Genomic DNA, 23,501 nt, shown 5'->3' with positions numbered 1-23,501 from the left:
ATCCTTATCACCAAGCAAAGGACAGTGTACAAGCGAGTTCATGTTTAGAGCTGGATGACTTGAGGATCAACTACGGGTGAGTCTCTCAAGATAATACACCGCCCTGCTAGTGTTTTTATTTGGGTGACGCCACTACCATTCCGGTGATGTATATGCGCTCGAGAAGATGCCATTAATGCATTCTGTATCCCAACAAGAGAGTGCGCTATGCGCCCGACACAAATTTTGCTTCTGGTTCAAGGTCGGTCCATGTAAAATAATCATTACCTGTATGTCTTCAACACCTTATTTGGCCTTTATACTGCATATAACCCACTCCAACCAACGCTGGAGATCCCCGCCCCACCCTCCGAATCTTCTCCACTTTCCTTTCCCAGACTCGACAGACTCCCGTTCCCAGATAGGCCTAAACTCTGCTCTGCATATACTATGGTGCGATAAGCACCACAAAAATGCTCTTCTTCGACCCTAGAGTCTCTCGGATGTTTTCCATGCACCCAGGGCACACGATGGTTCCCCAAGAAACAAGCGAGCAAACGTACGTCGAAGGACCCACCCAGAAATTAACCACGAGTGGTGGATCGAGCCCTGAAATTCTCAGTCTGTAATATGTCAGACCAGATAACGGTAGCGAACTTACAAAGTACATCGGTTGCGGTGTCCTGTACAATCGGTCAATCATTCTCCGATAATCGCCATCTATGATCCATCCTCCCGGATTGGATTCAATAAAACTTTGTATCTGGGTTTGAAGGACATCTGGCTGGGCTGGTATCCATCCTGGATGCCAGAATATTTCATCGATAGATAAATGTGGTATTTGAAGGTGTTTGGAAAGATGACGACCTAAAGTCGACTTTATACACCAATTTTAATCCAGATACATATGGAAGGAGCGCAAGGCGTAAGGAATTCAATACCTTTCCTGACCCACTATTGCCTACTATGGAGATTCTGTATGTTCCATTCTGACCTAAGAGTGGTGTAGGGGGGCTCATGAGAGGTGTGCGTTATCATCTCACATTCACATGGCCGATTTAAGTACAATATACTATGGTGAGTCATCTACCATCAAAGCCACCACTTTTCTTAAGGGTTTAAGCGCTGCCATATCTTTGCCCGAAAGGTATTTAGAGTGTCAGGCCTTATCCATTTCCGTTGAACATTCCGGAAACTCAAAGTATTTCAAACGCCTGCACCGTTAGCACTAGTAATTTGTGATTACAACATAACCTTGACTTCGGCATATAACTCGTTGGCTACAAGTGAAATACGTACGTCTCGGAGTATGGTTCTCTCACTTGATGGTATTGCTATGCTCATACGCTAAAATGTAATGTCTGAGTTCGTTCTTATGTCAAGCGTCTTATTGATCTGGATATGACGAGGATACTGATTCTAATGGGATTGACGTTATCAGAATGCCTGGGTGTAGCCGCAAGATCGAAACTACAGAAAACAACACAAAAGACCACAAAATTCCAGCTGATTTTTTCCATCAGTTATTAGGACTAGTGTCGAGCTCTGTTCACTCGTAGACATAGCACCAAGGCCAGCTGCGAGTATCAAAGGTTTGCTCAATGGTATAATCGGGCCACAAACCTGCAAAAGACAGGTCAGTGTATGCCAGAGCGCCTTTGTCAAAGAACTTACCGCCTCCAGGAAGAACCGCAGTCTTCTCCAACCACGGGGGCTGGCCATTGGGGAATTCGTTCAAGGAAGTTGTGTTCTACGATTGCATGTCAATGACACAGCCAAGAACACGTTTCGAGAGCACCCACCTGAATGGACCCGCCATGGAAAGCATACTTGTTTGCGGCGGCTTTCTCTTGCCAGAGCCACCAGAGGCGATCGACATTCTGAGAACATTGAACGTGAGAAGGTCGTTTGAAAGCACTTGGATATTACTTACTCCATGGTGCAGATGGAACATGGGCTGTAAAACACATGAATAGTCAATGAATGCGCATATAATAGCGATAAGAATGCCACTAACCTCGTTAGCTGAAAAGGTCGCAGTTATCTCCACGGGACAGTTGCGAGTTCCACCAGTACCTGCAGGACAGACGGTCCCCATGTCTCTGATAACCAGCCGCGATAATGTCACTTTTGCTTCTTTGTTAAAGTAGAAGGAACTTACCCTCCCATCATGACATGAATAGCGCTGTGCATTCCAACAATCTGCTCGAGGTAGCCATGGAACAGAGTAAAGTTACCTGTTGGCTGACTGAGGAGCTTCTCTACTTCAGCGGGAGTGAAAGTTGAAGTCGCCGGACGGTCTGGACCGAAAGGGAAGGGAGTGTAGTGGCGGCGGAGCTTGTGAGGACTATGGGAACATGAGATACGAGTGGCAGATAAGGACATAAGGGATGCCTACACAGGGTATGCAACTTGGATATCGAGTGCCCCGGTATGAACGGTATAATCGCTGTGTTATTACCAAGCATCAGAGTCTATGCCAGGTGAGTAGTAGGACGCGGGGCTCACTCGCTGGCATCGTCACTAAACCCTCCAAGTCCTGACTCAGTGTCATTGTCCCAGATTGAGCTTCCCAAGAAGTCATCTGAGTCTATACAAAGTCCCTTCAATTCCATGCATACCCGTTGGTAAGTGGCTAGGCTCACCTTTCTCCCATGCTAATTAACCCATAGAGGTCACAGCTGTAAATATAAGCACCTAAATAAAGGTTGACTACTTACCCCAATCTGAACAATACATTAAGCTGTGAATAGGTTGTGAAATTTGAATACTCACAAGGCACTACTCCTTTATAGTTACACTCCCTCCGGAGGATGTTGGTCCATTCATGTAGGTAAGCACTATGTAGATGCTCCGTAAGTTTGATGCACAGTACGGTATGCTTGACACTTACCGGTGCCATGGTAAAAATAGTCCGGTCCAATGGATAATGGCTATTTTATACGGTTGTACCTGTATCAGTATACCGCAGATTATCTGAGACGTCAATATGAACGTACGATTGAGGTTCATGTGTCTAATTGAATGCACATGATCAGTTCATTCGATAGAGACTGACTGAGTTTCATCAACTCACATGTAAACTAGGTCATCATAATAGGTAGAGCTCTCGTTGAGAGGTGCGATCTACAGGTATTATGTGAGCAAGTACACAACCCAGTGTAGTGTTTTATGGCTACTCACGTGAAACTGGGGCTCCGAATAGCTTTCGGTATCAACCGGAAGACGAAGCTTGCCGGTGCGAGGCTTTTTGTTCAAGCACTGTTGGACAAAAGTAAGCAAACCAGAAGGCACTTTCAGCGAAAACACATACGTTGACGGCGTCGATCCATCCTTTGCGTTCTGCCTTGCTGAAAGTGCGCCATTCCCTGCGTACCTCAAGCGAAGGACACGTCTGAGCTGGCTTTGCAGCGGCGACAAACCCGGCTAAGATAGAAAGACTGAAAGCAGCACTGAACTTCATTGTGCGGAAGGGCGATGCTGATATTATAGTACAAGATGCTAGAAAATGCTGGTTATATAGCCACCAGATTCGTCAATAATCCAACTTCGTACGTCTTTGCAGTCAGCATTCCAGCGCACAACCAGCTTGCGCGCGTTGCGCAATACCCAAGCGAGAACTGATTTTGCTCCGAGGTACCAGACAGGGAAGCATTTGAAGTATATTGACCTCCCTTCCAGGGCAGGAATGTATACACTTTATACAAATTACGTGTTCCTACAGCATATAACTTCACCACAACTTGGAAGCCTCGCATAGGTGCAAGATTGCAAACCAGCAAAATCCAATAAGTGCGTGGATTGACTGATAGAGGCCTTGGCACGCAATCCGAAGCCGCATGATTTACACCAAGTTTACCGGGAGCTCTAACAGAGAACAATTAGGAATGTGTCTAATCACTGGCATATACGGTCAGTATACATGTAAGAACAAGCAGTTGTGTTAGTGGTACCTCTAGTAAACATTCAAAGTCTCAGATATTTAGAGTGCTTGTAAGAATGGTGGTTACCCGAAATAAGTAGTGGATTTGTTTTACATATGGAACTCCCGCGATAATGAAACTCGGATGCGCAATGACTGAGTAGAATCGTACATTTGAAAAAGGATCTTCTATTGTCTCATTTGAATCTATTGGAGAGACCCAATTTCCACCGATTGGATTGGCTGCACACGTACATACGAGTGCTTCATCGAACACTGGACACCTTCCACCCTATGAACATAAACTCTCGTAAAAGAATAAAAGTAGAAATGGTTCTATGGCAACCAGGATTAATATTGTTCTGATAGTATGAATTTGGAACCTTTGTATGAATAAGTACGTTACGTTGAAATAGATAATAATGGTCTGCCATTCTGTGCGTGTACCAGCTATCATGTATGATTTAGTTGAAACATCTCCAATAAGTACCCGAGGCGGTCATCTATGAGATAAGGGGCGTAAGCGACCGAATCCATTGATCACTATTTTCCTGGCTAGATACAGGCCACGGTGGACCCCAAAAGTGCGCATTTTCGGGTGTAAAAAATCGCGCGTTATGTGCGGAGTGTTGGCAAAATCCGACCGGTTTTTTCATGAATCTGCATCTTCAACTCGTCCCTATGTGCCGTCGAGGTGCGGATTCTGGAATTTTAGGTGCAAATGTCTGGCAAAATCTGGAGTCATGCGGATTTTCCGTACTTTTGGGGTTGACCGTGGGCGTGGAAGCAGTGTTGAAACTGAAGTGGCCCACACGGTAGCTAGATCTAAGCTTTTGTTAGCAGTCACGAGAGTGCGGCTCACTAGAGTTGTGGGAAATTTCAGCTTCAAAGCTCTCAAGTAAAAACAATAAAAAGATATAGCCGTAGTTTGATTTGAAGTTGGTATAGTGGATTTCTTTAAGTGTATTACAAGATGGCCCAGCTGTTTCTTAGTGTTCTGGGTAATACGGGATGTGTAAGTTGCAATAAGCTTCTAGTTTGGTGTTTTGGAATATGTGTATGTGTTGTTTTGAACCCTCCTCCTATCTCAATCCCACTACGTACCCGAACGGCTGCCATTACTTCATGTATATCAGTGGTAATTACTATTCCACTGAGCTACCAATCATATGATGTTACAAGCACTGATACATTAGAAACTAATAAAGTCCAAGCAATGTACGCAATATCGCAATTGACTGGGCTCTTGCCAAGGGTTCCGTTGCCAAGTTTGGAGCTTCCGCCCCCGGTTAACCAGCTTACTTACCCATTCCACCTAAACTATTGCTCAGATGCGGTATACGCTGGGTGCGAACTCATTGCCCTAGGAATGGGAGCGGGACATTTGTTCTGACAACCCCAGGCTCTTTGCCATTCAATTTGTTTAACGCATCCAAGCTCTCTTCATCCCTATATTATCAACACACAGATATACTAATAAACTGCACCTCCAGATTGGGACGCGCTTTACGCTAAGCTTGGATAAGCTCAGGGCTCTCAAATTGATATGAAAGGGACGTGGGGTTTGCTTTAGGTATCTTGCAACCTTCATTTGCGAGCATCGTATTTGTATGAACGGGTACAGGACAGGCATAGAAAGGTAGTATGAACTCAGAGCGATGAAGGTAAGATAAATACGAACTTAAGAGTGATGTTTTCATTCAAAATATTGGCCTACTGTTTGAATATCCCTTACCTGAAAGGGGCCTTGGATATTGATGTATGATAGTTAGAATCATAAAGTCCACTGAGCTGCTCCACAGTCCTGATGTGAAGAAGCGCCCTCCGTCCTTCACTTGGAGCTACTCGAGTTTGATGTGCTATTGAGGGGTTGTGATCCCAAACCTAAGCCAGGGATTTGTTAGCATGTATTAGACTTTGATTATTTTTTTTAAATCTATTAATGTGGATAATATATTAAGCATGTGGAATCTGCAACACGTAGCTTACACGAATATTGGGAACGAACAAATGTCCGGTACGCTCCGAGGAGCTTGCCTCTTTGTTAGTCCATGGGCCACTCGGGACCAAACAAAAGGGATCGCCACACATTACAGCTCCCTGACTGCCTTGACCCCTATTCCATTCCATCATGGTACGCAATCAAGCCCGCGTCAAAGTTGAAAGATACTCACGAATACACGTCCCAGGCTGGAGCACTACAAAACGCGAAACGTGATCTCCCCAAGATCCGCGACGAGGATCGTGAGTCGCGCTATGGTCAAGTATTTGGTGTGTCGGGACCTGTCGTCATTGCGGAGAACATGGCGGGTTCTGCTATGTACGAGCTTGTACGCGTAGGGCACGACGAACTTGTCGGAGGTAAGTACTATGCCTCCCACTGGTTCGATTATTCATTTCCCTCTAGAGGTCATTCGAATTGATGCCGACAAGACGACAATTCAGGTTTATGAGGAGACATCGGGTGTAACAGTCGGTGACCCAGTGTTGCGCACAGGAAAGCCACTTAGTGTCGAACTCGGCCCTGGTGAGCGAGGATTTATTCTACATAATATGGTTATTCTGATGCAAAGCAGGTCTGATGGAGAATATTGTTGACGGTATCCAGCGTCCCCTTCGAGCGATTCAGGAATCCTCCAAGTCTATCTATATTCCGCGTGGTATCAATACCGATGCTTTAGATCGCTCCATTAAGTGGGACTTTACTCCTGGACAGTTTAAGGCGAGCCTATCTCAAGGAACAGCGTCCGTTTGAATTTAACAACACTGTAGGTTGGCGATCACATCTCTGGAGGCGACATTTTTGGAAGTGTCTATGAGAACTCGCTAGTCGATAACCATAAGATCATGCTGCCCCCTCGCGCTCTTGGCACCATTACCAGCATAGCAGAAAAGGGCAGCTACACGGTTGAGGTATGTCTAGATGACATCATTCGGCCTGATCGCAGTTTTTTGACTGCGGCAACAGGACACCGTACTAGAGGTCGAGTTCGATGGGAAAAAGACCCAGCACACCATGATGCAGTTGTGGCCCGTTCGCGCTCCTCGCCCAACTGCCGCGAAGCTTACTGCAGATTACCCACTTTTCACTGGCCAGCGCGTTCTCGATTCTCTATTCCCTTGTGTCCAGGGTGGTACTACTGCTATTCCAGGAGCGTTTGGTGCAGGAAAGACTGTTATTTCACAGGCGCTTTCCAAGTTCTCTAACTCGAATATCATTGTTTATGTTGGATGTGGCGAGCGTGGTATGTAGGCACTCACAAGCTCGAAGGTGTTTTACTAATTACTCCCAATATAGGTAATGAGATGGCTGAGGTTTGTCAGGGTCTTTTTGCTAAAATGGTGTCCCTCACTCTTTTTTCAGGTATTGATGGAGTTCCCGGAGCTCAACTTGGATATCGGCGATCGCCAAGAGCCCATCATGAAGCGCACTACTCTTGTCGCCAATACATCCAACATGCCTGTCGCTGCTCGTGAAGCCTCTATCTATACCGGCATCACTCTGGCTGAATACTGGCGCGATCAAGGCTCTAACGTTGCTATGATGGCTGACTCTACATCGCGTTGGGCCGAGGCCCTGCGTGAGATTTCGGGCCGTCTCGCTGAAATGCCTGCTGATTCGGGTTACCCTGCGTACCTGAGTACCAAGCTTGCCAGCTTCTACGAACGTGCCGGCAAGGTTACTTGCTTGGGTAATCCTCAGCGTGAAGGTACTGTGTCCATCGTTGGCGCGTAAGTACTTTACTTGGTGATCGGATTTCGTTACATGACACCTGTTTGTATAGCGTCTCGCCTCCTGGTGGTGATTTCTCAGATCCCGTCACTGCTGCTACTCTGAGTATCGTACAGGTCTTCTGGGGTTTGGACAAGAAACTCGCTCAACGAAAGCACTTCCCGTCCGTCAACTGGAACCTCTCATACTCCAAATATATCCAAATTCTCGAGGGCCACTACCAATCCACCGACCCCGGATTCATCGGAAGCCGAAACAAGACCAAGGAAATTTTGCAGAAGGAAGACGACCTGGCAGAAATCGTACAACTCGTCGGAAAGAGTGCTCTTGGCGAAGCCGACAAAGTCACCCTCGAAGTTGCTCGTATGCTCAAGGACGACTTCTTGCAGCAGAATGGTATGAGCGAGTACGATCGTTACTGCCCCTTCTACAAGACTAGCTTGATGCTCAAGAACTTTGTCGCTTTCCACGACTCGGCTGTTGCTGCCGTGACCAAGGGAGAGTTGACCTTCAACAAAGTCAAGGAAGCTACCAGCGATATTATGTTCAAGCTATCCCAGATGAAGTTCGAAGTGAGTTTGTGGAGTGTGGTTGGTCTTGATCATATTGAACATGAATTTCTATTGCAGAGTCCTTCTCAAGGCCAGGAATCCATTACCAAGAAGCTTGAAGCTTTGAATACCGAAATTATTGAGAAGTTCAGAGCGATTGGAGATTAGAAGAAATGGACATACAGTAATTTTACTACGCATATATGATTGTTATTAACGCCACCGCACACGGCTCCTCAATAATGACAACAAATGATTTTTATAACGCGCCAATATATACGCAGCTAGAAGTACAGAGAGCCAGCACCCTTTTGGAACGCTGATACATTTAGAATTACATAGTTTTACGGATACAACAAGTAGATGAGTTCAGGCCAGTTAAAGAATTTTGAAAGCAATCTGTCGCCAGTACGACCAGATATCCTTGATCATATGCATTGGCAACCAGTATGCGTCGTCGTCTTCCTTGACCTTGACAGTCAAGAAAGTCCCAGCAAGGGGAGTACCCAAACCAGATTTCTTTGAGAATTGGGTGATGTTAAACCCAAATCGATCGCTCGTATTAAGGAACGAATAGTCGAAATCGGGTGGCTGGGCGTACAACAATCCGACGTAGCGGTGAAATCCAGAACCAGGGGGGGCCTAATCCAGTATAAAATAAATACCAATACTGATACAAGCGTTCAGAAATAAACGCACTGGAGGCATATAATAGTTCACTGGCTCTGTCGAATTTCCGAGCACCACACTGCCGGGCACACGCTCCGAATCACTATCAATGGTCAAGTTGCCGGCAAACATGTGTCGGACTTGAGACCATTTAGGATCCGAGTGGGATGGCGCGTCTGGGTCGAGGAGGAAGAATACATATGGGCCTGGCCAGCCAGGGCCTTCGAACGAGATTTCGGGTGGGGAAGATGTAGCTAAAAGTACATCCCCATTAGGTGCGGAAATGCTGGGAAACGTTAACAATAGAGAAGGGCAGCTCACCGTCTTTGGCGAATCTCTTTCCGGGCAAAACGATTCCTGAATCTTTATCCTTGAACGAGTCGCTCTTGTATGTCAAGTACAGCAACGAGGTAGGGTCGAATTCCGGGAGGAGGTCCGGGACGATGTGCGCTTCGTAGAAGGATTCTTTCACTTGGTCCAGCGTAGGGCGAGAAGGTCCTTTGAGTTTAGTTTTGCATTTGTGTGTGGGTACTGCGGTGACTAGACCGCTCGAGAAGAGGAGGGCAAGGAACAATGTATGGCGCATGTTGGGCAAGTAGGGCGAGGTGATGGAAGTTTGGGGTAGATAAGAACATCCCATGCGGTATACGGTTGTTTTATAGTTGGGAATTCGGGTCCTGTGACGCATCACTCACAGGAAGATGCGTTTCTGACCTCACTGTCTTCCGCTTCCTGATACCGGGCATAGCGACGAGCTTGGCAAACGAGCTCCACTGATAATCATTGATATACCTGGAATGAGCGGCTTTCTGATAAATTTGTGTAATAAAACAATATCCCTTGATTGTTGTGAAATAGTGAGTGGACATATTACAATACATAAAGCTACTATCCGATGACAGCTACAAAACAATATCACTCTTCTTCTGCTCGCTCTAGCTGCTGCTTCTTTCGAGACCCTCCGCTGTATGTAGGTTAGCGTGTGTGAAAATATAGACAAAAGTCACAGAGCACTCACACATTCGTATCTAGCCCACGTTTCTCACCGCGCTTTGCAGCATCCAAGAACTGGTCCACACCAAACACATCCGCGCCAGCTGTATCTTTTTCGAACATGACCGGGCCCTCTCTGACCTCTTGTTCGCGTGCACCCTCAAAGTTACTAGCACCCAAATTGAATCGGTCTTGTTCCAGAGTCCGGCGGATGCCTTCCTCAGTCCCACCCCAAACGCCGAATCGTCTCCTGCATCGATGTTGCCCCGGGACTTGTAGATTGCGGCAGCTGCGGAAGAACCGTGGAAGAGAGGTTTATCGTAGAGATTGTACGAATCGTCGTCGGCAAACGAGTTGGACAGGGATTGTTGGTTGAACAACCGAGAGTCCAGCATGGATTCTTTGCTCAATGTTGGCTTGGCCAGACCAAGTGCGACCTTTTCGGAGATATCGCGGTGCTCTTGTCTGTAGAATTCACAATAAGCACGCAGTCATATGGATATATAGATGGTACTTGCCGGGCAAGTTGTTTGGCTCGTTGTTCAGTGCCCATATTGTTCATGCGCATTTCACGTTCACGCTCTTGCCTCTTCTCACGACGCATCTCATCACGTACACGAGCGGCCTCTTCATCTTCACCCTCGTCCTCATCCTCGGAGCCAGAGCCACTCTCGTCGCTGCCCGAGCCATAGCCGGCCAATGCGCCTGACATATTGGCCTTGGCCGCTGTTGCAGACCCACTACCGCCAGCAGAAGGAGCGACGAGACCACCACGCTCGGCACGTGCACGTTGGGCCATCTCGCGAAGTTGCTCCTCCTTGGCAGCCTTTTCTTTTTCGACAATCTTTTGCTGCATCAGAGAGCGTTGGCGAACTTCCTCTCGGGCGTGACGATCAGCGATGAACAAGGACTCTGAGAATTTGGCGAAGTTGTCATTGATATGAACCTGTGGCAATGCGTATTTAAAATCAGTGAGAAATATGGGAGCAAGTTCATACACACATCTTGTAGACCACGACCGTCGGCGGCAAGACGCTTGTCCAGAGGGATGGTGAAACCCTTGTTGTTCTTCCAATTGGAGATACAGGGAGGAATCATCCACTCCTTTTGCTCCGCAGCGGTGGCCTTGCGCGGCGGACTACGCAAGACAGGAGGAGGGGACTAGGAGGACCGCGGGGGATTTTCTTGTGCTTGAAACGGGGCGGCTCCATTGGGTCCTCGACCACCTCTGTGATTTTGATGATGCGTTGGTTCATGCCATTGCCATTCTGCTGGGAAGGAGTGTACCGCACAAAAGTGGATTTTCCAGTCGAGTCAGGGACATTCTTTGGTTGGGCGGCCTTGATCTTTCCATTGACGAGTTTCTCGAGCGCTGCTCGGTGCGGTCGGCAGTTGCCTGTACTTCATCCTCTGATGGCCGCTCCATCAAGCGGTCCTCGTCAGTCAAGTCGTTGCGATGGGCAATAGGCACAAGGTCCTTGAACTGAGATTGCACCCGTCGGCCGTCACGATGTCCTTGGTGAGCAATTGCGTCATACCGAACGTTGCCCTCTGAGTCGACCTGCAATGCAAGCGTATTGCCTGGGTTGGCCTGTGTATTTGAGGATTAGCGAGATCCCAACAGCAAACTATTGTTTTTACCTTCTTTTTACCCAAGTCGAGTGGGTACTGTGCAATATGGCACTCGGGATAAGCGCCACCATCGCCAAAGTCTGCCTGCTTTGAAGGTCTCCATCCCTTTCGCTGGCCATATGGAGGGATAACAACAGCCAGTGCGAGCGTAGTTGTCACGGGAGCCTGTACCTCCTCTTCGTCTTCAATAGGCGCATGTACAGGCTGTGGCAAAAGTCTGGCATACGCATCAGTCACTGCCAGACTGGCTCATATATATCCTACTTACGAAGCTAGAGCGGCCATGGTGGAGTAGTGCAACTTGTCTGCCACTAAGCGCGGTGTGTCAGCACAGCCAAGCGAGGTCACGTGTCATGACCCCAGGGACTCGCGAGACACGCTTGATATTCTTGGTCATTGGCTGACGCGTCGCTCCCCTGCATTTATCACATCCCGACGACCATCCCGACCTCTGTTCACCATGCCACCAAAAGCGTAAGTATACTATCTTTAATACCCCTTAATTCCACTAACGATAATGCGTGACATTGCAGCGACTGGGAGAAGTGTGCGTAGCATTGGGTGATTTACAAGCTTTTATTGATGTACAACATGTAGATGAAAAGAGAGCCGATGACAAGGAAGAGGAAAAGATTGTCGGTAAGCTGGTTCTCATGTAAAATAACCCCGCTCGCCCTCTTACGTCCCATTTCCAGCTCTCGATGATAGTGACATCCAGATCCTCAAGACCTACGTATGCACTCATATCCATTGATATTTGCCTTCTAGCTAAACACATGCCTATAGGGCCAAGGTCCATACTCTGCCCAAATAAAGAAACTCGAGCAAGATATAAAGGAAACTCAAAAGCGCATTGCTGAGCGCATGGGTACGTCAAGTTTCCTGCCTTATCCCGGTGTTCATCGTATATTTATTTGATCCGTACTATAGGCGTCAAGGAGTCTGACACTGGTCTAGCCCCACCCAACCTATGGGACATTCCAGCTGATAAGCAACGCATGTCCGAGGAGCATCCACTTCAAGTAGCTCGGTGCACCAAGATTATCCGTGTCGACCCGGTAAAGGCCGCTGCGGCTGCTGCCGTAAACCCTGCAGGCGCGCTTCAGGGCCAGAAAGGAGCAGACGAGCAGGATCAGTATGTTATCAATATCAAGCAGATCGCCAAGTTTGTCGTTGGCCTTGGAGAGCGGGTCGCTCCCACCGATGTCGAAGAGGGAATGCGTGTTGGGTACGTTTCCGTCCTGCTTCCAACTCATTCACTCATTAACCCTGGTCTTTGTCCCAGTGTGGATCGTAACAAATACCAGATCCAAATTCCTCTCCCACCAAAAATCGATCCTTCGGTCACCATGATGCAGGTAGAAGAAAGCCGGACGTAACTTATTCCGACGTTGGTGGATGCAAAGAACAAATCGAAAAGCTCCGCGAGGTTGTCGAAACACCACTCCTCTCTCCTGAGCGTTTCGTTAGGCTTGGGATCGACCCTCCGAAGGGTGTCTTATTATACGGCCCGCCTGGTACTGGCAAAACACTCTGCGCACGAGCAGTGGCAAACCGCACCGATGCAACGTTTATCCGAGTTATTGGGAGCGAGCTAGTGCAAAAATACGTGGGTGAAGGTGCGCGAATGGTCCGAGAGCTCTTCGAGATGGCGCGTGGTAAGAAGGCGTGTATCATTTTCTTTGATGAGGTGGATGCGATTGGTGGTGCGCGATTTGACGACGGAGCTGGTGGTGACAACGAGGTCCAACGGACAATGTTGGAACTTATCAACCAGCTGGACGGATTCGACCCGAGAGGAAACATCAAAGTACTCATGGCGACTAACAGGTAAAATGCTTATTACTACATGTAAGCGCCCTGACATACTAAACTTGTATCCGTGACAGACCTGATACTTTGGATCCCGCGCTTCTTCGTCCTGGTCGACTAGATAGGCGTGTCGAATTCAACCTTCCGGACAACGAGGGTCGCGCGCACATTCTCCGCATACACGCCAGGAGGTTCGTTCCTCCCTGATCTACCGAGATAGTTGCAAAACTGAGACACCAATAAACGCATGTAGTATGTCTGTCGAACGTGACATTCGCTTCGATCTGATTGCCCGTCTATGCCCGAACACCACCGGGGCAGAACTACGCTCTGTTGCGACCGAGGCAGGGATGTTTGCTATTCGTGCCCGGCGCAAAGTCGCCACTGAGCGAGACTTCCTGGATGCGGTTGAGAAGGTGGTTAGGCAAGGGACCAAATTCAGTAGCACGTAAGTAACTCGTTGTTCTAGTTACATTTCAATCTGACGCATTATGCAGGCCTCTATACCAAGTATACAACTGAAACAGGGGGATTTTGTGCCTGTGGGTGACCAGTGCGAGTCGCTACTGTATATCGTACCAGTAATCTTAGTTTTTCTTTCTATTTATCGTTTGGGTGTGAACAGGAACAAAGGTCTGAAGCCCGATTTCCGTATTCTGAGTTCTTTAAACGTATTTTATCAGCAAGCGTAGTAGCATATAGAGTACCGTGATTCACTCCGAAACTATTCAATTACCTCGCACCGAATCAGACCTCAGTAACACCGCTCTTTTAGCGAATCGTCCAAGTTTGTGGTTTTTACTTGGAATTCATCTATACACGCGTTGACAGGGTAGCCAGGGAAATAATGGGGGAGATCAGATAGTGGACCTGGATTTTGGACATTCAGTTACTTTATAATAGATCATAGCATAGACTATAAAACCAAGGGTTAGGGTGCGTGCGGAGATGATCAAAGAGAACTTCAAAGCAATGCAGTATCTCATTTTGCCTTTGGCTTCTCAAATATAGAAGCACGACTATTCAGTACTGATAGGCGAGATGTTTTCGCGCATACAGTGGCCGTTCTTTTTAGCACATCAGGGTATTAGTACTGCCCAACAACTTGCAGCAGCGGGTGGTACCGGTAGTTTAAATTTACGCGAATGATTTGATCTATTCTATTGATCATGTTATCAGAGTGATCCCAATTATCAGCATTTATGAAAGGGTGTACGTGGGGGCATTCCTATTCAATTAGCCGCCGCTATCGGCATTGATGATAGAGCGATCAGGGCTAGACCCACGGATTTGGCAGAGCTCTTTGTAAACACCTAACTATAAGTACTATCTCCGACTCAACAACGGGTGGGGACCGTTCGTGAACGGCGGTACCATTCATTGAGCCATTTCTGGCGCTAAAAGTAAGCTGGTGATCCCCATTATACTGGGGGCTTAGTGATGGTCCTTTATTACATTGGCGTATTCTGGAAAGCACACTAGAGATATGCATATATACGACCAAGCAGTTCAGTAAAGACGTATATGAAGTCGTTAAGAATCTCTGATGAATATCGAGCCGTAGATAGCGCTCGAAATACTAGTATGTGGCGGCAAAAGTGTAGGAGCGGCGATTGGTACCAATTTCTTTTGATGGAAACAATCTCGGTGAAAATCTGACGTTGGTACATGGAACTGAATTCGACATAATAAACAAAGGACGATTGAATAATATATGCGTTACTGACCACGGCATTGATCAATTCCGACACGAGCGCATGTAATGATTCATTTTTTCCGTTCAACCAATACTATATTTACTAAAGTTACATCGAAAGTCTTCGACAAACTATGACTGCGCAGGCGTATTCTCAACAAAGTATTCATGGTTATCAGCATTCATGATAGCCTGAGCGGGGTTCGAGATGGCGAGGCTCTTGGCGCCGGACTGTCCGTAGACGTAGTCATCAGTACCACCGTTGACAGTGAAATGAGATTGCTCGTGAACAATTGTCCCGGCCTTGGAATCAGTTCCGGTCCTATATGTATATTATTAACATTTAGTTTCAGGAATTCAGAGCTTCAGCACTCACAATGGGGCATTCCAGAAAGCACTGCAAAGATAAACACGGCCAGGTTGATTGGCATAGACGTATGCATATGCATTCATAGTGCATGTGGAGCAATCATAAGTGGTGCTCGAAGCGTCGGTGCCAATGAGCGAGAAGTGAGAGCGGACAGTTGAGAGACGATTTGCGTTATAAGTACCAAACCAGGTTGTATATCGGGGCTTGCTCGCAGTCGAGGTTACAGAAGCGAGATAGGTATTTGCACCGGAAACGTAATTATTGGCAGCAGTCACTGCACTAGCAATCTGAGATTGGCGGGTCGAGCTACACCCGACGTAGGATACTCGTTTGCTAAGAGAGCGGGTTTGGATTTTGGGCAGCCCCTACAGTTTGATGGCATTGGCTTTGGGCTAATCAAAGCCAGTAAAGTCTTACTTGCCTGGCTTGACACGAGGTTGCCGCTAATGCCAAACCTCTTCGACTCGCTAGAAGCCTTGATAGTAGCAAGTTTTCCAGCAGCATCAACGTACTGGAATACATCGGAAGCATCGATCTAACCAGTATATTCAATATTAATTCATCCTCGGTACTGACTCTCTGACCTTGAATTGTCCAGGGCCGGTACTGGTAAAGTTATATACACCGGCAAGGCTGTGAGTGATTTCGAAAGACTGACCCGGCTCTAAAACTGCAAAATTTGCAGCATTATTGGCCTTAATGGCAGTCTCTGGCGAGCTAGTTATAGATAGTAAATATGCGCTCATACAGTGAGCTAGGGAAGCAACCTTACTACTTGACGAATAGACCAGTGAATTCAGGAGACCCTTTCTCATTAGCAACATTGAATGTATGCGTCTTGGCTGTTGAAAGTACACCACGAGGGTCTTTGAGCAACTTGAGCGTCTCGGTACCAGTATTCTTTACAATCGCCGTCACGGAGAGATTTTCAACGTCCGAGACGGAGTCGGGAGTAATAATAGAGAGGGAGAGACCAGGACCGGCGGAGACACCAAGAAAGGCAGCAGAGATAAGAGCAGTAGCGAATGCAGCGCGCATATTGGAAAACCAATTAATCAGACAGGAGCGCACCAAACGAGGTCTGAGGCTATGACTGATCACTAAGGTGGTATTTATGGAATTTCCTCATAGCTGAGACCCCTCCGGTATCAATTAATGAAGAGTTTGAACATCATGGGCCGTCGCTAACTGCATGCAGCGCGGATTATTGGGTACGGTGCCGCAGCCGCATGCACAGAGCCAGCCAAGCCTCTGTGTTGCGGTGGTTTATAACAAAATTACACTGTTTGAGCTACACCTATATCCGAGAGACTACGTGAGACACCCTTGAGCGATCCTTGGCAGTCTCCTTTTGTAACCATGATCCATGTGGAGGGTTGACGACCTCCTGAACCGCGTCCTCTCCTAATATAGATAAGCGTGTTAGAAGGCCTTGGACGCACTAGCGAACGTACAAATAGTGAAGGCCAAGGATTGATCCCTCCCGTCATGAGACTGCCCACAGCGGTACCCTCCGGAGAAGCTGAATTGGCATGTGGTGTCCACTACGGAGAATGACTGTTAACGTTTTATTTCATAATCGTGTATACACGAATATGGTACGCATAATTATTTGTTGAAGATGATTCAGTCCGAAACATTGTAAAATAATTCACTGCCTGTCGATGAAACGTAATTTTATGCAATCACTATACTGCATCTACTGTAAGCTACTCAAGATTGTTAAGAAAATACAATGTGATCTTCATTTGTAAATAATGGCGCATGATCTAAGCGTTGTGTCACATGTGATTGATCGCAAACAGATCTACCAGTTCAGGCCCGATCAGGAAGTAGTGGAACATTGATCTAAGTTGTTCACTATATGCCGAACATATCCGAGGGCTGATCGCCAAATAATACGACAGCAGCCTGTGGATGACCATGACGAGACTGATTCTAGAAGGAAGCACTGTGCAACTGTTGACGTGGGAAGAATGTTCAAATCATGCAATTGAAGTTTACTATAGCCTCCAGCACCAATCAAACGGATCGATATGTCAGAGCAAGAACGAATTTCAATGAATTTTCAGCCATTTTGCCTAAGTGTACAACGAAAAGCGTGTTACGACGCGTTGGTATCTCAAGATTGCGCGGGGTTGTTCTCCGCAAAGTACTCGTGGCTGTCAGCGTTCTGAATAGCTCGGTCAGGGCTCGAGGAGGCGAGGCTCCTGGCACCAGACTGTCCGTACACGATGTCTTGGGTACCGCCATTGACAGTGAAGTGAGATTGCTCATGGACGATGGTACCAGCCCTAGAGTCAGTACCAGTGCTATGAATACATGTTGAGTATTTACTCGATGAATATCAGGACCATTGAAACTTACTTGGGCGCACTCCAGAAGGCACTGCAGAGGTAGACACGGCCGGGCTGGTTGGCGTACACGTATGCATATGCACTCGATGTGCAGGTGGAGCAGTCGTAGGTAGTGCTTGAAGCATCAGTACCAATGGCAGAGAAGTGAGAGCGGACAGTCGAGGCGCGGGAAGATGAGTAGGTACCGAACCAGGTGGTGTAACGGGTAGTACCGGAGCTGATGCCATTCAAGTAAGAGGTAGCAGCTGACACATAGCTGTTAGCGGACGTCACAGCGGTGGCGATCTGGGACTGGCGGGTGGTACTGCATCCAACGTAGGCGATGCGCTTTCCAAGAGAGCGAGATTCAATCTTGGTAGGCCCTATTATTCAGTTGAGTATAAATGTAATCAGTCTCCAAGTATAGTATTTTTACTCACACGAGTGGAAACCAAGTTGCCAGTAAGTGCGACCTTGTTGGATTGGGTCGATGCCTCAATGCTAGCTAGCTTTCCAGAAGCATCGACATACTGGAAGAGGTTGGATGCGTCTATCTATGAATCGTCACTGTTAACACTATATTTTCGATGTTGAGTTCGTGGATCATACCTTGAATTCGCCAGCACCGTGTTGGTAAAGTTGTACACTCCAGCAAGATTGTGAGTGAGCTCATAGGTCTGACCAGGCGCCAAGATGGTAAATCAGCCGCGTTGTTTTTCTTCACAACATAGTCGGGCGAGCTACATGCGACTGTAAATTACAACATTGGTAGAAGTATATGATCTGACTTACTATTTAACAAACATTCCAGTGAATTGAGGGGATCCCTTCTCATTTGCGACATTAAAAGTGTGGGTCTTGGCGGACGAAAGTACACCGCGAGGGTCTTTGAGCAACTTGAGTGTCTCAGTACCAGTGTTCTTGACGACTGCAGTCACAGACAAGTTCTCGACATCGGCCACGGATTCGGGGGTGACGATAGACAAAGAGAGACCAGGGGCGGCAGAAACGCCGAGAACGGCGGCAGAAACAAGAGCAGTGGCGAAAGCGGTGCGCATAGTGTACTAGAGAGATGGCAGACCAGCGAGGTTGATGCCTTGGACTAGAAACAAGACAACATTTATAGAGGTGGAGATGTCTCAGAAGGAATCTTTGCTGTAGAGCACCAATTGCGGTAGAGACGAACCTCGTGCATACAAGTGAACCGCATGGTTGACTATTACCTGACGATGCTCCCACTACGACCAAAGGCCACATGAGTTAACTTTGCCAAGACAATAAACCAAAAGATATATGCTCCTTTTGGGTTAAGTTTAGTATAGGAGGCCAACTTTGATTACGACTTGTTGAGCTTGGCGGATTCGGTTAAATAAAGATGTCGAGAATCATGTGGGAGATATCAATGATCATGACTTCCACCCCATTTCACTTATCTAAGTCGGATAAGCCTCATGGAAGAATCTTGGAACACACAAGAATAACATCCAGTTTTCGCCCGGGAATTCCCTGGTTTGGTTTAGAAGATAACAGCAAGTGGAAAGAAGCTCACGCCATTCACCAAAGGAAACCTCGATGTTACGCTCAAAGCATGACACGCATGCATGGATTGTAGAGGAAGGGGCAGGATGTGTCATTCTGGTACAACATGAGACGAAGCATGGTCAATCATGTGGCTCTCGGCAAAGGTACGGCCGCGTCGATACTATTTTGGCTGATATGATATCTTCAATAACATATATGTGCCTTCAAGACATGCAAGTGATATTGAAATCGCTTGGTGAGTCAGCGGGGTGGCAGTCCAATAAATGTGGATTAATCTGAGTTATCAATCCAATTAGACAAGCAAAAATCCGTGGATGGGCGTTTCTTTAGACGTGTCCAAAATTTGTTATTGAGTTTTGCATTGCTGGTCAAGTCGCACGCCTCACACATAGCCCACTTTGACCACAGGCACTATTGGGACCTAAAATAGCCATTTGATTGTATACAATGTCTGATCGTAAACTTCAGCCTATCTATGGCGAGTACAATAATTGTTCCTTCATGGATACTCACTTACTAAAAATGAATGCAGAGGCACTGGATTCGGCAACCCCAAAATTAGCTCTTCAATTGTGTAACAAGGCACTCAAAAAACAACCAGATTCAGCTCTCATCAAGGTGCGTACATGACTTCTGTCAGTAGACTAGTCTGTCAATGAACATCGTCCCAATGTAGTCCTTGAAGGCTTTGGCTCTCATTCGAGCTGGTAAACTCGAAGAATGCATTGCCCTGGCGGACCAGTTGGTTGCAGCCAAGCCCGTTGACGAAAACGTTCTAAGTACCTTGGCGCATGTACTGAGGGCTTTGGATCGGCGTAAGTTGGTGTCGCATACATATTGATGAACCCATCAGTAAATATACAATTATAGCTCAGGACGTGGTAAACTTGTATGATGATGCGTACAAGCAACATCCAAATAACGAGGAATTGGGATGTCAAGCATTTATTGCCATGGCCAAAATGGGATCATGGAGAACAGCACAACAGACGGCACTTCGCCTCAACCGTACATTCCCGACATCGGTCCCAGAGAGTCGATACGCCTTCTGGGCAATCTCATGCATGATGATGCAAGCACGTGCACCCGATACTCCCCGCACAATGAAACCAACGTTGCTAGGTTTAGCCTTGCGAATGATCGAGGCGTTGCCGAAACCCGGTGCTGCCGCAACTCCGGACAAAGTTTGGCTACACATGTCGGTTCTGATTGACCTAGGCAAACTGGAAAAGGAAGATGGTAAGTATAGCAATTGTTGTATTGCACGCCGAGCTACCGATTCACTATGCTGTGTCACAGGAGCGAATGATTCGGAGAAAGGCATCAACCGCTTCAACAAAGCCCTGGAACTTATAGTACAGTCCCAACAGGTTGTGCAGAGCAGTCTTGTCTGCGAGGAGCTTCGGAAAGAAGCTATGATGCTCGCAGAACGCTATGTGGAAGAACGGGAAATTTGCAAGACTAGACTTGAAGCCAAGTACGTTTCCTGTTGTATTGTAGTGACATATACTTATGCCATTTGTTTGCAGTGACCGAAACTACATTCAGTTTGGTGGTCTCATTGAAACAACACTAGCGATTATCAAAAAACAACAAGCTGGTGAAACACCGATCCCTGCGCCACCTGCGGAAGGTGAAACCGAACCAAAGCCGGTCCCCGGTTCCGAAGAGTTATACGCCGAGACAGTTGACATCTTCACCAAGATCTCACAAAAGGATGGAGCTGACGAGCGTGCTGCGCCTTTGGCTTTGATTCAGTTCGAAGTGGATAGGAGAAAGACGGATATTAAACTAGGTATGTTTATACAAGTTTTGAGTGTTTTATATCCCATTATGCGGAATTTAGACTCTGTTGCACCTGACAACCTCTACCTTCTACTCACAAAATACTTTGAGAAAATCGGAAGCAAGGCGTGCTGCTACGACGACCTTGCCGATGCAATTGCAAGTTTGCCGGAGGACAGTTCGGAGTTGAGCAAGTGGATCAAGTTTTTGGAAGACCAGACTGAAGACCTTGTAAGCGCTTATGTGGTTAAGGCAAACTTCCTATTTTGGTCACACTTGGTTTTTGCAGGCTAGCGTCAACGGGTTGAGGAGAGCAGTTAATGTCGCCAAAATGCTACGTACTGGGAAACTAACCGTAGAGAAAATCTCGCCAGAGGATGAAGCGACATCTGCACGCAAGTATCTCAAAGCCTATCTGGACGCGGCTCCAATCTGTCAGTATTTATAGCGAGTCATTTGTCGGATGTGTTCGTCGAACTGAGTTTACTGAAGGCGAAAATTATCCGGAAACTGAACAGCAACCTCGTGATGACCTCGCAATCCTGGCGGCATCCGCGATGGTTTCCGCATACAGCGGCTCAGGTGAGTTCCGTGCTAAAGCCAATGAATTCCGAGCTTACCTTCAGATGTAGGGAAAACATCTTACCTAACCCAGGCTGTTGTTATTCTCGAATATGCTCTGTCAAAGTCCTTACAACGCTCGCTTCCGTATTTTGCTCGTTCGGCTCTACATTGATTGGTAATTATCTCAAGCTCTTTGATTCGCATAATTAATTATTACCCAGGTGCTCCTACCCTGGCTCATGAGCATTACAAGGGATTACGTATCAAACAAACTCAACATGATACCCTGTCGCACCTCGTGTTAGCCCGTGCATCAACTTTTTGCATGGCTGGTGACAGTGAACTCGTTGGCGAATGCATCGAAAGCAGCCAGATCTATACCGCCAATGTTCAGGAAACCCCGGAACTGGTGGCGCGTGCATTCGTGGGAGAAAAGTTTGCTCAGGTGAGAATTAAGCGTGCAGATGGAAGGTGCCTTAATGATAATCTGGGGAGTCCAGGTTCCAAATTTTGTTGAATTTGAGGAGAAGCTAGAATGTTCTTTGCAGCGTGATTTGACAAAGATGGAACACACCAGGATGCGGCTTGGATTTGAGGCACAAGCCGTCGAAAGCCTGGTGCTTGAGCTTCAGGATTTACAGTTAACCATTGTTAGAGGTAGGTAGGGCTGCACCTTTTATAGTATCTGTGGGCTAACATTTGTTCAGCCCATCACGATAACCGCGATATGAGCGTAATTCCCAACTACCAACCTCGAGGCCAAAATATAGTTGACCAAACTTCCATGGGACCGTCCCCTGGCGTAAGTACACGTGGTGATTATCATAATGGTCACTCAATGAGTTCCAAAGCTCCCTTGGCTCAACGTATTCCTTCAAATCTATATCCGCGCATTGGAAGACTCGCTCGGTCCATCTCATTTCACTGGGCGCGAATATAGTTTCGATGACGAGTCTCAGGTAAGCCGGTCGGCTCGATATGGATATTTGACTGACGCTGGCCAAATATCCCCATCAGCTGACGCCACTGGAAGTCGAGTTCCGAAAGTTTACGGACAACCTGAACGAATGGCTCGTCATTCGGGAGCTTCCCAAGACTGAAAAGGCCACTCCAGAAAATGGAGATAATACCAACGGAGGCTCTGAAACACCCAAAGCGCTGCCGATGTTCCAGCTCTAGCGGCCGGCGTGATTGATTATTTCGAAGGTGCGCGCATGTACCCGTCCGTATTGCTCTCCACACGTGTACCGATAAACATTGGTCAGGGTTATACAAGAAGTTTGACGAAATCTCAAAAGACGAAACAAAACTTCCCTGGGAGTCCTTGCATATCGCAGGGTTGGCCCAAGAGGCGCTGGTCTTGTTCGAGATTCAGAGCGCACAATTCAAGGTTCCTACTACTGGCAAGGCGAAAAAGGAACCGGTGCGTCTTTTATTTGCGCATATGATTGTTTTTCTTCTTGGTGTCAGTGATCTGACGATATGCGGGATATATCCAGGTTGCTCAAGGAATCAAGGGCATTCGGCCACGAGCGAGCAAAGCACTAAAAGATCTGGCAGCGGCCATGGTTGCGTTTGGGGAGGAGGCGGGCTCAGAAGCCAAGCAGAAATCGTTTGTGGAAGACTGCAAGGATCTCGAAGAGTTTACCGGGGTTAGTCCTACATCCGCTTGTCCACACAATTGCGGAAGGCACTAATTTTTGTGTCACAGGCCAAAGCGCAAACACTAGTGAACAACATAGCCAAACGCGTTGCCGGAGCCCGCAAGAGCGTATTCGAAGGGTGGGGCAAGGGAATGCTCCGTTCTTTGATCTAATAGCCACTCGAAGATGGACATGATAGTGAATCGCGAAGACCCCGCTCATATTGGTATTGCATACGCCGCTTTACGCCTTGCTCCTACGAAAAATGCACTTA

At 47.2% G+C, this 23,501-nt stretch overlaps 8 protein-coding genes across 8 annotated transcripts; 3 read left to right on the top strand and 5 right to left on the bottom strand.

Moving 5' to 3' along the window:
* Positions 1–1,528: 1,528 nt before the first annotated feature.
* On the bottom strand, positions 1,529–3,442 carry RhiXN_02269 (tyrosinase; the record flags this gene model as incomplete). The annotated part of the gene is made up of 16 exons (XM_043322088.1): positions 1,529–1,602; positions 1,654–1,729; positions 1,782–1,859; positions 1,913–1,936; positions 1,997–2,081; positions 2,141–2,326; positions 2,378–2,428; positions 2,488–2,569; positions 2,625–2,636; positions 2,700–2,705; positions 2,755–2,819; positions 2,873–2,912; positions 2,979–2,995; positions 3,056–3,105; positions 3,163–3,240; positions 3,293–3,442. The coding sequence occupies 16 exons, from the start codon at positions 3,440–3,442 to the stop codon at positions 1,529–1,531; spliced, it is 1,074 nt and encodes a 357-aa protein (XP_043187911.1).
* Positions 3,443–6,032: 2,590 nt separating this feature from the next.
* RhiXN_02268 (ATP synthase alpha/beta family) lies at positions 6,033–8,353 on the top strand (the record flags this gene model as incomplete). The annotated part of the gene is made up of 10 exons (XM_043322087.1): positions 6,033–6,035; positions 6,091–6,262; positions 6,309–6,428; positions 6,478–6,646; positions 6,712–6,814; positions 6,870–7,146; positions 7,200–7,216; positions 7,266–7,633; positions 7,687–8,206; positions 8,264–8,353. 10 exons carry the CDS (start codon positions 6,033–6,035, stop codon positions 8,351–8,353), a joined length of 1,839 nt encoding a protein of 612 aa, XP_043187910.1.
* A 210-nt stretch (positions 8,354–8,563) lies between these two features.
* On the bottom strand, positions 8,564–9,440 carry RhiXN_02267 (phosphatidylethanolamine-binding protein (PEBP) family; the record flags this gene model as incomplete). Its single annotated transcript, XM_043322086.1, has 3 exons — positions 8,564–8,827; positions 8,885–9,108; positions 9,176–9,440. 3 exons carry the CDS (start codon positions 9,438–9,440, stop codon positions 8,564–8,566), a joined length of 753 nt encoding a protein of 250 aa, XP_043187909.1.
* Positions 9,441–9,769: 329 nt separating this feature from the next.
* RhiXN_02266 (pre-mRNA-processing protein 45) lies at positions 9,770–11,764 on the bottom strand (the record flags this gene model as incomplete). Its single annotated transcript, XM_043322085.1, has 9 exons — positions 9,770–9,818; positions 9,873–10,006; positions 10,078–10,284; positions 10,335–10,793; positions 10,850–11,008; positions 11,074–11,193; positions 11,250–11,438; positions 11,489–11,696; positions 11,748–11,764. 9 exons carry the CDS (start codon positions 11,762–11,764, stop codon positions 9,770–9,772), a joined length of 1,542 nt encoding a protein of 513 aa, XP_043187908.1.
* Positions 11,765–11,939: 175 nt separating this feature from the next.
* Positions 11,940–13,813, top strand: RhiXN_02265 (AAA family ATPase; the record flags this gene model as incomplete). Its single annotated transcript, XM_043322084.1, has 11 exons — positions 11,940–11,953; positions 12,013–12,026; positions 12,077–12,118; positions 12,175–12,212; positions 12,266–12,347; positions 12,410–12,707; positions 12,765–12,837; positions 12,900–13,309; positions 13,369–13,482; positions 13,545–13,739; positions 13,789–13,813. The coding sequence occupies 11 exons, from the start codon at positions 11,940–11,942 to the stop codon at positions 13,811–13,813; spliced, it is 1,305 nt and encodes a 434-aa protein (XP_043187907.1).
* Positions 13,814–15,119: 1,306 nt separating this feature from the next.
* RhiXN_02264 (peptidyl-Lys metalloendopeptidase) lies at positions 15,120–16,395 on the bottom strand (the record flags this gene model as incomplete). Its single annotated transcript, XM_043322083.1, has 5 exons — positions 15,120–15,309; positions 15,364–15,663; positions 15,789–15,892; positions 15,942–16,074; positions 16,130–16,395. The coding sequence occupies 5 exons, from the start codon at positions 16,393–16,395 to the stop codon at positions 15,120–15,122; spliced, it is 993 nt and encodes a 330-aa protein (XP_043187906.1).
* A 1,084-nt stretch (positions 16,396–17,479) lies between these two features.
* On the bottom strand, positions 17,480–18,751 carry RhiXN_02263 (peptidyl-Lys metalloendopeptidase; the record flags this gene model as incomplete). The annotated part of the gene is made up of 5 exons (XM_043322082.1): positions 17,480–17,669; positions 17,725–18,076; positions 18,130–18,243; positions 18,303–18,433; positions 18,486–18,751. The coding sequence occupies 5 exons, from the start codon at positions 18,749–18,751 to the stop codon at positions 17,480–17,482; spliced, it is 1,053 nt and encodes a 350-aa protein (XP_043187905.1).
* Positions 18,752–19,682: 931 nt separating this feature from the next.
* On the top strand, positions 19,683–23,400 carry RhiXN_02262 (phagocyte signaling-impaired protein; the record flags this gene model as incomplete). Its single annotated transcript, XM_043322081.1, has 17 exons — positions 19,683–19,853; positions 19,912–20,050; positions 20,106–20,474; positions 20,535–20,712; positions 20,765–21,030; positions 21,082–21,251; positions 21,310–21,454; positions 21,513–21,602; positions 21,653–21,739; positions 21,806–22,029; positions 22,085–22,241; positions 22,292–22,386; positions 22,436–22,543; positions 22,602–22,750; positions 22,791–23,007; positions 23,084–23,236; positions 23,296–23,400. 17 exons carry the CDS (start codon positions 19,683–19,685, stop codon positions 23,398–23,400), a joined length of 2,823 nt encoding a protein of 940 aa, XP_043187904.1.
* Between the last annotated feature and the right edge of the window lie 101 nt (positions 23,401–23,501).

Source organism: Rhizoctonia solani, chromosome 16 (genome assembly GCF_016906535.1).
Source record: "Rhizoctonia solani chromosome 16, complete sequence".
Classification (NCBI taxonomy): domain Eukaryota; kingdom Fungi; phylum Basidiomycota; class Agaricomycetes; order Cantharellales; family Ceratobasidiaceae; genus Rhizoctonia; species Rhizoctonia solani.
Note: the sequence above shows the minus strand (reverse complement) of the source record. Positions and strands in the feature narration are given on the sequence as shown.